This window comes from Parasteatoda tepidariorum, chromosome 1 (assembly GCF_043381705.1).
Source record: "Parasteatoda tepidariorum isolate YZ-2023 chromosome 1, CAS_Ptep_4.0, whole genome shotgun sequence".
Taxonomy (NCBI): domain Eukaryota; kingdom Metazoa; phylum Arthropoda; class Arachnida; order Araneae; family Theridiidae; genus Parasteatoda; species Parasteatoda tepidariorum.
In genome coordinates this window covers 43,871,648-43,886,464 of record NC_092204.1, presented here as the reverse complement: position 1 = coordinate 43,886,464, position 14,817 = coordinate 43,871,648, and the positions used below count along the sequence as shown (strand labels likewise).

Below are 14,817 nucleotides of genomic sequence, written 5' to 3'. Positions count from 1 at the left end.
ATCCACACAGATTATATTAAGAAATGGTAAAATTGCTTTAAAAAATAAACATAATCTATAGCCCAATCAAATTAGACTTTTGGATCGAGGCACGGCGTTTCTACGGTCCATTTTGACTGGGCTGCCGTTTCTGCTCTCGATGTTTCGCAAACATCTTAGAGCGTTCTTGGCATTATTTGAATATTGCTTCTTTATTACCCACAATTAACATAAAGACTCCTTATTTATTTTTAAAAAAGGGAAGGAAGAAAATAAAAATTTCATCAGCTGAAGCATGCACGCATACAAACAACAGAGTCTAATTTTAGTATTTAATTCCTGTGTTATTGTTTGCTTTAAGTGAGAATGATAATTTTTAGTCACCCTGTAATTGCATTAATGATTTAACACGAAACGAAACAGCCTCCTCATATCCTTGTATTATTTTTGTTTCTTTCTATTTCTTATTTTAGTTTTTTTTTTGTGCTTGTAACATTGTTTAGTCTCGTAACTTTGACTACGTGCATAATTTTCGACCGTTTCTTGCTTTGTATTTGGCGAAATTTTAAATGAAGGAAATAGTTAGTTAAAACGCAGATCTATCCACTTTGTACGCATTAATTACACAAGGGGGAACAAATTTTTTTTTGCATTTACGCTAACACTTGATTTTTGCCTAATTCAGGTGCGGGGAATTCAAATCTGAATTTAGTTTTTCTCTTAAAGCTACATTTTTTTAAAATGACATTTTAGTATATTTTTTTATAGAAATGTACAAGTTTAAAAAGTTTTACATAACAGGGAATAGCGTAAATGTTTTGTTAAATATTCATCTGCTCAGAAGCACGCTCAAAAGCAATTAATAAGAGGCAGAATGCCCCTAGCGGTGTATGACGATATTTCGGACATTGGTTCCTATGCAATTTTAATCCAAACGATGTGCCCTAACTCCCCTAGAGATTTGGTTATCCTGGTTATACATAACGTTTTTAAACTTGACGTTTTCAAACTAAAAATGTCATTGAACAAAAACTGTAGCTTGGAGAGAGAAACCGAATGTAGATTTGAAATCAGCGATACGAAAGTATCAAATACCAGTTAACCCCTTAACGATCGGTTAATTTTCAAGAGAAAGGTCATAAAAGTGATACTTTTTTTTTATCCTTGAAAATTATATCAAAATATGTATATGAATAATATAATATTATAATTTTTAATTTGTTTTCAGCTTGAAATTTTAAAAAATTAAATTTTTAGGAAAAGTCAACATTCAGGGTTACTATGACTTAATATTGGTTTTCCAGCAAGCAAGGAAAATTTGAAAAATATGTGTTTTCACCTTTAAAAAAGAATTTTATTAAACTTACGTATAATATAAATAAAGATTGGTAATTTTTTCTTGTGTGATAAATTTCAAAACATGAGATACAGAGGCCAACGTCACAATCTGGACAGTAGTACCGAGTTTCCTTCCCACGTCTCTTTTATTGTTAATAAAAATTATTTAAAATAAACTATCTACAATTACATTAAAAATATCCCGGTACTGTCAGCTGGTGTGTTAAATGAAAAATAAAATGTTTTCCGGGCTAAGGAAATGAATTACATTTATTCTTATTAGCGCGTTGCTACTGAACACTCCAGCCCGGAAATATCACGGGAGCGAGAAATAGAAGGCGAAACCTCATCTCGTCATTTTCACGGGAGCGAGAAGGAAGGGGTTAAAAATCTCATGCAACAGCAAACGAACAAAAGAAAAATTGCATCCCGGTGTTATCATATATAATCAAAATCAAATCAAATCAATTATAATAAATATCAAATATATTAAATTCCGGTGTTAGGAAAATTAGATGAAATTTTCATAAGCAAGGAGCTTAAGTGATAGCAGATCGCATTTTTTTCTTTTCTTAAAAAGCCATAAAATTTGAAAATGTCGGAATACAAAAGATGAAGAAAAATCACTTGCAAAATAATTTTAAATGACATTAAATACTAAGAACTCTTATTTATAAAACACTGAAATGTGAATTAGATTGTGAACGAACTGTTGTATTTTTTTATAATGAGGTAATTAGATTGGCATTTCGTGCATAAACCTTAGAGTAGATATAAGCCTAATTTTGGTTTAATACTAAACTTACCAACCCTTGAGATGGTAATGGAGGATGTTTATCACTGGGATGACGTTTAACATGAACCAGCTTGTTAATTTTAACATTAAGGTTGGTTCAGCATTTTTCATAAGTTTGCATACGTGAGCTTCAACAATAATTAATTATTGTCAAATTCGTTATGTCGAGGAAGCAACCTTTCTTTAAAAAGAAAAAAAAAGTATTCACAGTTTTTTAAATTTTGTTTCTTTTTATGATAATATACCAACCTCCCTTTTGTGGGACACCAACCATGAATGGATTGAAGACTCTTTTAATCTAATTGCTCAATTTCGTCTTTGGAAATTATTACCTACAAAATTCGTATTCGTTCTGAATCAATAATTAAACTTTTTAAATTCTCAAGACTCATTAACAAAAGTTTAGAGCTGCCCAACTATTGTAGATAGTCTGAATTTTAATTTATTTGCTTTACTTGATGTTTCGTTGTGTTGCAAGAAAGATTGGGTTTTAGACGTTCAATTCTAGCCTAATATTAAGTGGACTATCAAAATAAGTAATGTTAAGTATCCATTGACATTCGAATAAATAAAATACGCTTTTATAAAGTTCTTACATTCACACAGTCCCAGCGAATTTCCTTCACTTGGTAAACGCAGAGCCCTCCATGCCAAAGTTCCTGAGTGATATTTTTCGAGTTAAGATTTATCTTCAGTTTGTTCACCTTTCCAAGTTTTACTCCTTTTATTTATTTTTTCTGGAATGCAAAAAAATCTCTAAATGATGTTTTAGAATAAGTTCTAAAGATATGTGACCAATTATTTGTGCCAATCAGATTTTTTTTCCTACCTTACGGAAAAAATTATTTCTGAAAAAAGTTTTTTTCCTTCCTACCAAAAATCATTGAACAGAGCTTAAATTATCTTCTGTAATAGAAGTTGTTTTCTTTTAAAGTAATGTATGATTATACTCCAAAACGTAAACTGTGATATAAAAAGAAATCTTTAAAACCATAAGTACATTAAAAGTCAGGAATCGTTTTCACAAATTAATCGTTTAAAAATCAAGCCTTTCGTCAGGCCAATTTATCATCAGCTATCCTTTTTTAAAAAAAATTTTTTTAATACCACGATAATATTTCAACAAACTGTGACGTCTTCACTTCGTTTAACTTATAAATATGAACTTGAAATAGAAGTGGTTCAATCAACTCACTATCAAACCTTTGAAATTAAAAAAGAATTGCAAACGATTCAAAGCTGATTTCGCGAAAGGTGAAAAAAATAATTACACTAAAATTTGATATCACATAATAAAAAAGTACAGTACGAATCTCTCCAACATTATAAACAAATCACAGATAAAAAAAAAAAAGCGATCACTCTTACCCACACATGTGACCTATGACGACAACGCCAGCTGATCATTTATAAGAAAAATGGCGTATTAAAGTTGATCTACGTTCCGCCACATGAGAATGTTAATTAAATACAGCGCCGTATCGCACATCAAATTGTTGAAATATAATTCTTTCTCATCAACGTCGTTTACTTGAAATGGATTTTTTTTATTTGCTTATGTATTTTATTGTAACCGTGATACGTATTTGTTTTGTGTACTTGGCAACTTCGATGCTTAATTGGGTATAATATGAAAAAAGCACAACTACTTCCACTTACTAGGAATAACAATTACCTTTTAGTTTAATTAATAAACTGAGTTTTAAATATGTTTACTAAATTCATAAACTTCGGTAAAACAACAATACAAACAAGGGTGCCGGTAGAATAATATGAAAGGGGGTGCAACCCTCTTACAAACTCCCCCCCCCTAAATTTTTTTTTAAAAAAATATTTTGTTATTACATTTTGTTTTGTTATTACATGTACTTTCCTCTGTTAATTTTTTCAAGATACATTTCTTCATTGTAAACAAGATACGTATTTCCAAAAAAGTACGAATTTCTTGAATTTGCAAATTTTGCAGCGAAAAACTGAATTGATGGCGGTGGCACAGCTACTGACTATGAAACACAAATAACTGCAAACAGTAGTTTCGTATATTAACGTGTTTGAGCGCGCTTAACATTGATATTTATTGTGTTGACAGTTTTACAGTTGTGAGAAGTCAGTTTGTGTTAGACACCTTTGTTAAACTAAATAACTAATAGAAAATATAATATTACTTATATTTTATTAAATGAAATTTAAAAATATAGCTTAGATATCTGCCAAGTTTGTGCATGCTCAGTGTGCATAAGAAAATAATCAAAGATGATTCAGAATTCATTGAAAAAGTTATTAACAGATTTGGGCAGCAAACAAGACGATTACAGTTCTTGTTTGGTTAAACAATTTTTAATTGTTGTGTATCAATTACTTAATTATTTGTTTTTTCAATAAACACATGTTTAATAAAAAATTTTTAAAACAAAAGTGATTTTCAGTATCTCTTTAATTGTTTAAAAAAAAAAGCCAGGGGGGTGCAGATGCACCCCCTTGCACCCCGCTGCCGGCGCCCTTGAATACAAATTATTTCCAAAGGAACTAGACTAATACAATTTCAACCTGGCGAGTAGCGACTTATAAACAAGACACTTTCGTTTGATGCTTTTACTTGTTGCTAGAAATCAGGTTCGCAGAAAATGCTGTTTACTAGTTAAATTTAGTAGGAATAACACGATCTGTGACGTAGGCTATATTATACCCAATTAGTTTGTTTATGTTTCAGAATCTAGATGGCTTCATGCCTGTATTTGTGTTAAGTAATAAATATATTGTGAATTGAAATCTTTGTGTAAGAATATAGAATGTGTCACTTAAGAGAACTGATACTTAACGGCATCAAGTTGCTCGAAATGAAAAGAACGGTTGCTAACGTGCTCAAAGCCTCGTTTAAACCACCAATCAGGATCAAGATACCCACATTATGTCACTTGCATTGTAAACTTTCATTCCTCGTATGTTTCCTATGAAGGCGTGTTTCTATGAATGCATGTGTTCAGTGAAAATATCAAATCGCGGTGACACTTTCATAACACAACTTGCAGGCCTCCTCTTTCAAACTGAGGGCTGAAAAATTCAGTGACAAATTTTCTATGTGCTTCGTTAACCTCACGCAATTTATTACAGAATTTTTTTTTATCGTCAGGTTAAATAAAATATCTGTAATTATTTAAGGCTTTAATCGAAAAAGCTAACGTGCTTCTTTACTATCCGGGTTTCTGTCCCTGCCGACGCTATATGCGTAACACCAACTTAACTTGAGTAAGAAAGGGATGACGGGTAATGGTGTGGGCTGTTATTAGTAAAGGTCAGTCAGTATTAAATTTGTACTCTAAGGATACTTGGATACCCAAAATAAAGATGACTGCAGAGAAACAAACACGACGTTTATTTCATATGGACAGCACAAGAGGGAATAAAAATACTATAACAAATATGAGAATGAAAATAATTGGCACAGCGCCATCTATTGATATAACTTTAAACGTAAATTTCAGACATTATTTAACAGTCAGCAGTAAGCTTAAAAAGTCTATTTTGAGGGAAATAAAAGAATGTTTTGTAAACGGTTGTAAAATGCTGTTTGAAAATTGTATAGTTTCGTAGCTTAAATTTAGCATTACATATACTACACTCATGTCCATAAATTAAGGATAATTCAGAATCACACGGAAATCAATCTCTAAAATTAAAATTTCACCTGTAGAATTATCACACACATCCTAAAGAAGAATATGCAAATTACAGGAAACCACTAGATGACGCTGGTAGTACGTCACAATGAAGAGAGTGTAAGAGAGGGGTATATAAGGAATGGTGGCAAAGAAGTAAAATTGTTCATAAGCGCTTTAAAAACCTTTCAGTGCAATAACCGCTTAGTTATGGCACAAAGGAAGCATTTGGATGATTTTTTACATGGTAGAATCATCGGACGACTGGAATGTGGACGTACCCAGCTGGAAGTATCCGAGGAACTTGGAATCGCCCAGAGTGTCATCTCCAGGCTTTGGCAACGATTCCAAGATGATGGTAATGTGAGTAGACGTTACAGCACAGGTCGCCCCCGAGTTACAACGCCGAATGAAGACCGGTATTTGGCAGTTACTGCCAAAAGAAACAGACGGAGCACAGCATCAGACCTGTCTCGTCAGCTCTCTTCAGCTACCGGTACGACAGTTTCAAGGCAGACCGTGTACAGACGCTTAGGGCACATTGGTCTATATGCTCGTAGGCCTGTCAGATGTGTTCCACTTACCGCAACTCACTGTCGCCTGCGATTAGCCTGGAGTAGAGAGCATGCATTGTGGACACCGCAACAGTGGTCTTGTGTGATGTTTTCCGACGAGTCCAGGTTTAGTTTGCAGTCTGATTCTCGCCGGACTTTCATATGGAGAGCGCCAGGTACCCGTTACCACCAAACCAAGACAACACCATTGAATGACACCGCTACGGTGGTGCAGGACGGCTCGTTTGGGGAGGAATTATTCTTGGTTCCAGAACTGACTTGTATGTTCAGAGTGTAACGATGACAGGCCACATCTATAGGGATGTCATTCTGGAACAACATGTAGGTTTTTTTCGGGGCGCCATGGGTGCTGAATTTCTGTTTATGGACGACAACGCCCGTCCTCCCCGTACAAACATTGTAGACGAATGCCTTCAATCGGAGGATATCACCCGTATGGATTGGCCAGCATACTCACCGGACTTGAATCCAATAGAGCATGAGTGGGAAATGCTTGGCCGACGAATTGCAGCCCGTCAACCCCCTCCCACCTGTCTACCGGACTTTCGGAGGGCATTGCTTGATGAGTAGTGTAATATTCCCCAAGATCAGATTGATAATTTGATACTCAGCATGCCTAGGCGTTGTACGGCCTGTATTGCATCTTCCGGGAGACATACTCCGTATTAACCATCATACTAACCATGTTATACTGTTTTTTGTAAATAGGTTCTTTTTTGAAATTTGCTCCAGGGAGTAAAAATCGCAATTTTTATTAATTATGTCAAACATATNTTAAATTTGTACTCTAAAGATACTTGGATACCCAAAATAAAGATGACTGCAGAGAAACGAACACAACGTTTATTTCATATGGACAGCACAAGAGGGAATAAAAATACTATAACAAATAAGAGAATGAAAATAATTGGCTCAGCGCCATCTATTGATATAACTTTAAACGTAAATTTCAGACATTATTTAACAGTCAGTAAGCTTAAAAAGTCTATTTTGAAGGAAAGAAAAGAATGTTTTGTAAACGGTTGTAAAATGCTGTTTGAAAATTCTATAGTTTCGTAGCTTAAATTTAGCATTACATATACTATATCAGTAATCGATTTCCAAGAGTTAAAAAGTAGTAATAAATGTCTAATTAAACTAAGTGCATATTTGTTTTTGTTAGCTGTATCACATTTTTTTTTAAAAAAAAAAAGAATCATCTCATTATAATTTCAAATAAAAATATATATTTTAAAATTATTAATAAATTGTGGTGGACACGAATGCATTAATCAATGAACAAAATTTGCTACCACACTGCACATTTAAGGCGTCTTTTAGGCGGTTACTCAAGTAAATTTAGGTTATAAAGCGTTTATGACTAAAATAACTGCCTATTTATATAAACATTTCTAAAAAGTAATGCTGTGGGCCACGGTAGCTCAGAGTATAGAGCGTTTACCTCCCCAAGAGGCGACCCACTTTCTAATCCCAGCGGTGGCTGGTTGATACAAATTCTGCTTCCGGCTCGCAGCAATCTTAGTGCTGACCTAAAATATCCTCAGTGGTAGATTGACCATCCGTTGAGCCAACCGAGGGAGGTTTTCCTCTCCATGTAAGTGCCATCAAAAAGTTCTTCACGAAGGCTAGTTTGCCCCAACGCTAGATCCAGGAATTCCTTTGGTTTCTGGGTTGCGTTCAAAATTACAAGGCAAGTTGAATAATGATAGGTGTAAACTCAGAATCAAGTCTGCTGTTCAACGTCGGTTATAAAATTGAAAATAATAATAATAATAATAATGTTATATGAATGTTGAAAAAAAAGTAATTTATAGACTAAACGATCTGGAAAAAAGTAAAATAATGGTAGCAGCATTAGAAGAGAACAGAAATGCTTGCTAAACAATATTAGCTACTAAAAGTAAATGCATATAGACTTAACAGTGAGATCGAATGTTTTCTGAATTTGAATCAAATTCACAAAGAAAAAAAAAGGAAGGTAGTTCTTTTATATTAAAATTAAATAAATGTTTTCTTCTATAAGCTTTTGAAAAAATAAATAATGACAATAATATTATTTCAGGTACCATTATAGATTTTTATACTGTTAGTCTAGTCCAGATAAAATATTTTGTTTCTTCTAAATAAATTACAGTGAGATTTCCTAAAAAAGATGGGCTGTATGAAGACTTTTAAATTTCTGCATTAAAAAAAAAAAAATTAAAAGCCTTTAAAATATAAAGAATTAGTTATGAAAATGCATGTCAACTAGATAACTTCATAATACAATTATTATTATTATTTTCTTTAATGAGTAGAAGTTAACCTTATGCTCCTAAATTTCATTTCTTTCAGAAATTTTATATCTTTAGTCGGCAAAAATATCGATTATGAAGTACTAAAGAAGGAATAAAAGTTGAGATATTCGAATTTCAATGAATGAAAAAAAAAAAAAACAATACAGGAAATTCATAATTAAAAATAACAGGAAATCATGATATTTTTTCTTCTTTTTTATAAGGAAATTTCATTTTGTTGAGCATTTAAAATTTGATAACTAAGGCAGGAAAAATAATAGTTTTTCATGAAATATTTTTAAATAATTGTTAAACATATATCTTACAAACAAAGAGTGAAAATTTAAACAATGAAAATTGAATATTGAAATATAGTTATCTGTCTCTTTTAAAGTTACTGTTAAACTTTAACAGAGAGAATGATTACAGAGCTCCCACGTTTTGTGAATCATATTTAAAGATTAGAGGATGTCCCTAAAATCTCGTGTATATCATGTGTAGATCACGTGATCGCGGTCACGATTCTACGTCAGAGAATCGTCGGGGTTTCGGCAGATTCCATTTGGAGTTAATGTACTTAAGTAATGATTCTGATATTTTTGTTTCGTCGTAAACTTTCTCCAAAATGCCAGGAAGACATTCCCTGCTGGCTCACAACTTATTTATTTATAGTACTTTTCTTCTTTCTCAGAAAACATTTTCCAGCTATTTAAAATCAAAAATTCTATTACACTGACATTTATGTCCAAAAAACCAGGAAGTGATTAGTACTAAGAGATGGAAAAGAAAATTTATTATTATTTTTTTTCTAATTTCTTTTATTATTAACGTTATCATATTGGTATTCTTAAGTATTTTTTTATAATTATATAATAACTAAAATCATAATGTATCTAATCATAAATATATCTAAAAGGGGGGAGATATAGGGTATATATTTTATGCTACGTAGTCTGAGCAAAAAACAAAACAAAAAAACAACGGTAAAAAAGTACAAATAAAATTCAGGAATTTTTCATACTGTACTTTATTTGTGTTTATTCACGTTGTATTTTATTTTAATTACAATATAGTTTGTTGTAAGCATATGATAACGATAAAAAAAGGTATTGACTGAAAATGACAAATTTTTTTAAACATGAATTTTAATTTAAAGTTATTGTATTAAAATTTAAATCAACATTATTCGACAGTATACACGATTGGTAAAACCTTTTCCCACAAGTGCAAGTTATAAATTTATGACTAAAAAAAGAGAAAGATACAGCAATTTTTTCGTTTACTTGAAATAGGTTTTTGTTAACTTTTTTAATTATATTCTCAAGAAAAGTTTAAAAGCATTTTACAATGAAATTTTTTTCGTCGGTTATAAAGTAATTAAATAAATTATTAATTGTCAAAAAAAAAAAGAAAAAGGAATGCTTATTCAGAAAGATTGAAGATTTTATGTCTGTGATTTCGTAGCTTAAAATATCGTCTGCGCTAATCAATAAGTGCGCTTCTCAAACCTTAACACAAAGATCATAAAAATAAGATAATTTAAAGCATTTTCTTTACATTCTGATTATGTCTGGGGTAACCCCCTAACCTAAGATATGCTAAAATAAGTACTGGTCACTATTAATTCTAGAGATGCGCTTTCTCTTAATAAACAGACCTTGTATTTAACAGGTTCAAATTTTGATAATACAATATAAGTTGGTTGGAAAATAAGATCCTGATAGTTAAAAGATTACTTAATTTTACTAATTAATTTTGTATTAAAAAAATCCAAACTTAGAAAATAATCAATTAAATAATTCTCGCAAAATAACAATTTTTAATGTTTTTTTTTTAATTATAATAAATAAAACAATATTACATTTTTAAATTGTTATTCCTCGAGAACAACTGTACTGATTCAATTTCGTCTGAAATCATTCTTGATGAATAAGTTCTAGAATTGTTTTCATCGAACTATAATAACTAATATTATACAACTATATGTATCATACCTAATAATAATTGGGTATTTGCAACTTGAGAAGAAGTGAATTGATTATGGCTAACCATGTGGTTTAAACAGGGACTAATATAGGGGCCATATATATCTATGGGTTTAAATCAGATTCAATTGGATACCTGTAAGCGGCGTCATACGTGGGTCGAAAATGATTGGCTTCTGAATGGGCAAATGTCACGATTTACATTTACTAAGATGACGTCACTTGCAGATATCCGATTGCAATCACAAAAAAAAAAGTATCTCATAGCGTTGTTTTATAGCAGTCATTAACGTATTGTAAGGGTCAGGATAGCCTGGTTAGCAAAGCGCTGGACTAATGTTCGGGAGTTCGAATCCGGCCGACAGAAGACTCCCCATGAAGTAAATGGTGACTGGTGCGCGTTAAATCTATCGGGTCGCAAAGCCCTCCAGGTTCCCATAACAAATTATACCTCTGGTGGTACTGAATTGGCGATAGATCATCCTCTGGTTCAGGTTAAAATTACGATCTGTGGATGAATGAATGGATGCATGAATGGGTCCTCCCTATAAATGCGTGTGGCAGAAGTCTAGTTCTTGGCCATAGATGGCGCCCCTGGAAAACAAGAACAATCGCACGCCTTTCCTTGAAGTCCTGCGACAACAATGACAATGTACTGTGATATATGTTTCTTGTATGCTCGAGGCAACTAATGATATTTAAAATTTACCACCGTCAAGCCCTGTATTTATATCTTCGAGGAACCAAAAAATCTATCATTAAAAATGTACAGTATTGGTGCAGTTGCAATCTGCACCAAATTTAGTCATAAAATACTTTGTACCTATATAAGAGCTATTTGGTACTTGCCAAAACTGCACTATTTACCACGATGCCAGTAGTGCCAATTACAAAAATTAAGCATCTTTGGTGTCAATAGTAGTTGGGCGATTTTTTAAGGTTTCCCGTAAGTACTAAGTACATTTTCTCCATCAATTTTGCTTTTTTCATTTCAATTTTGCTTTTTGCCATCACTGTTGCGTAAAGAAAGCATCTGACAATCACCTTTGCTTAGTTCATAACTTGTTATTTTTATTAGTACCTATTACCGACGTTATTTAAGCATCATTCACGTCAATAATAGTTTGCCGATTTTTTCAGCTCTCTCAAACGAATTAGTAATATTTCTCCATTAATTCTGCCTTTAAGTACATAGCCTTTCAGCTTATTATTTTACTTTAACTAGTAACTAACCAAAATTAATTATCATTGGTGTTAATAATAATAATAATATTGGTGTTTTTTATGTCTACCCCCAATGGATTAGTTCCATTTCTCCATTAATTTTGCTTTTTCAGTATAAAGTTTTTTTTAAAAAAAATTTCAATTACCGTTGATCTTAAATTATTTAAATCATAATTATAAACAAAATAAATACGTGGTCCGCCTATGCTACCAAAATAACGTTGATCATTTAGATAACTTTGCCATCACGAATAAAAAAACAAACGCGAGAGAGCACAATAAAATAAAATAAATGTTTTGTATAAGAGCTATAAGCTAGCAAACTTCATTAATGTTATCTTTAAATTAATCGGCAAAACTGAAAGGTGTATAGTTTACATTAAAACAATGGGTTAAACTATACCAATCAGAAAATTCTATTTTTTAAATGCCGCTGTAGAAATATATAGTGACAGAAATCTTTGTGAAACAATATAGCATGTGTTATTCAAGAGAATTGATACTTGACAAGCTTGGCATACTCGAAATAGAACAGTTGCTAACGTAAAAAAATGCCATGTTTCAACAAGCAATCAGGATCGACATACTTGCGCGAACCATTAATATTCAAATCTGTCTCAAAATAAAGTATTGTTTACGTTTTATGAAATTGAAAGAAAAATGCGTTAAAATTGTATTTACTCGAATGCTGCCAACTGCTCGTCAATTTGAACAATGTTTTTGTTTCATTCTCAGCATGTTTTAGAGAAAGAGAAGATGGAACAGTTGATTCAACCACGATTGTCATATTTATGTCCTTTACCAATTAAGAAGTATTATGTGGTACGTAAAATATTTAAGTTACTGTTCTTTAATTAGTTTAGTTTTAAAGTTTCTGACATTAATTTTAAAATTTCTTAACCACTTACAAAATAAATTTAAAAAATTCAATCTCAATAACAAAGGAATTAAAAACAATTAAAAATTATTTTTTTAAACTACTGTAACAGCTGGTAGACCAAATAAAAAATGCTGCTTTATGAAATTCATTATTTGAAGAGCTTCGTTATATGAAATAATGCCTTTTAGTTAATAACATACGAATGTGCGCAAAATAATAATTAAAAAGAAAAAAAACATGCAAAATAACTTTTGGACTTCTGATTGTACTTCTACAAATTAGGCGTTAATCTTAATGGTTTAAAGGAGTGACCTCAAACGTGCGAAATTAATCAGAGATAGTTATTAAGTTACCGAAACACACACAAAAACGTACTTTCTCCGAATTAGCATAAATTTTTTTTGGGTGATTAGGATATTTGACCATCGAAAAATGGGGGGGGAGCAGCAATCTGGGGCAAATGGTCCCAAAAGTTTAGTCATAATATAGTTAGCACACAACCCTGAATAATAAATAAAATCAAAATATTGAATAAATAATGGATTATAGATAAGATTTATTTACAGATTTCAAAGATTATAACTGGTTTTAAGATAAGTCTTAATTCGCGGTACCCCTTGGCCCTTCCCTGGAACTTAAAGGTATTGTAGAGCACCTTTTGGGAACTGCTGATGTAAAGCAACATGTAAAAATTAATAATGAGGGATCCTCGGTTGTTTTATATGATTATTCTTTTTATAATATTATTTGAATAAATTAATATATTGATCTAGTAAAGCATGAAGATATTTTAATGATCATTTATATTATTATATTTAAATTACCATCTAGTATATGTCATTTTCTCAATTTCTTACTTTAATACACTTAAAAATATAACTGGTAGATCAGGAAGTGAGAAAAAAAAAAAGAATACGCAGAAGGCAATTAACCTGAAATACAAAACTCGTTACAGATGTTTTTCGTAGCATAGTTCTATAATTTTCTCTATAAATATATATATTTTTTTATATTTAACATAAATACATCAAAAAGGAGACTTGACATTGTCTCACAATATGCTCTTCGAATCAATAACATGATCTTGTCTTATCTCTAGTTTAGACTTAGTCGTTTCTCTAGATAACATTAAGGCTCCTCTATTTAGGATTATATACAATTCGAATTCAGGGGCTCTAGATCACTTGGATAGTTTATTTTATTGTCAGTTTCCATGACTTTTCCAAGTTTTACATTTCTACAAGTTTTGAAGAAATGAAATAATAAAAAATTTCAGACAGTACGTTTATTAGTAATTTTCCGCTGGATCCTTTGAACTTTAAATATTAGTTTATTACAAAATATTATTGAAAAAAAAATACCTCTTGGGCCTTCATGGGTTAGCTGAGTAGTATTTGATTAAAAGTAAGTTTAAAAAGAAATTATTTTCAAAAAAAAAAAAAAGGTACAACTTGATTTCCACGGCGACCGCGATAAATTGCCAAATCATGTAAAAAAAAAAAAAAAAATCAAAAGGAGCTTTTTNTAAAAAAAAAAAAAAAAAGCATCGAAAGGAGCCAAACTATGAGTAACCATCTGCACTTGCATTTTTGTGTCCATTTAGGTCAGGGGTCACCAAACTTTTTGATCGTCGACCCCTATATAATTTTTCGAAATCTCCATCGACCCCCTCAAAAGTAATTTTCTGTTAATTAAAATAAAACTCTATTAGATATTGTGTTTGTACACTTATTTTATGATTTTAAACATTTATTAAAGTAATAGAAAATTGTGTAACAGTAGTTTTATGAAAAATATATTAATATTGAAATTTAAATACCTTATTATTAAATAATAAGTAATTATGCATAAGTAGATATAATAAGTAAAGTAACTAAGGTGCTTCTTGATCAATGAGATGGGTGCGCCTGGTGTTTTTTTTTGCAAGGTTCGCTATATTGGGTTCAAAATTGGTCAATTTTAATTTTCGTCAAAATTGGTCAATTTTGTAATTTTCGTAAAAAAATACAAAGTGTGCTATAGTTTTGTCGCGGGCTGTACTAATCCATATTATTAATGCTTACCTTCTTTTTTGTGCATTGATAATTAAAATTGATATCTAAACCAAA

At 31.4% G+C, this 14,817-nt stretch overlaps 1 protein-coding gene across 1 annotated transcript in view; it reads left to right on the top strand.

Annotated features, from left to right (window-relative positions):
• Positions 1-11,974: 11,974 nt before the first annotated feature.
• LOC139425330 (uncharacterized) overlaps positions 11,975-14,817 on the top strand; it is a 9,453-nt gene continuing 6,610 nt past the window's right edge. Inside the window, exon 1 of the mRNA XM_071179331.1 lies at positions 11,975-12,651. Within this exon, the coding sequence (XP_071035432.1) occupies positions 12,544-12,651 (108 nt within the window). The 5' untranslated portion in view covers positions 11,975-12,543. The remainder of the gene's footprint in view (positions 12,652-14,817) is intronic.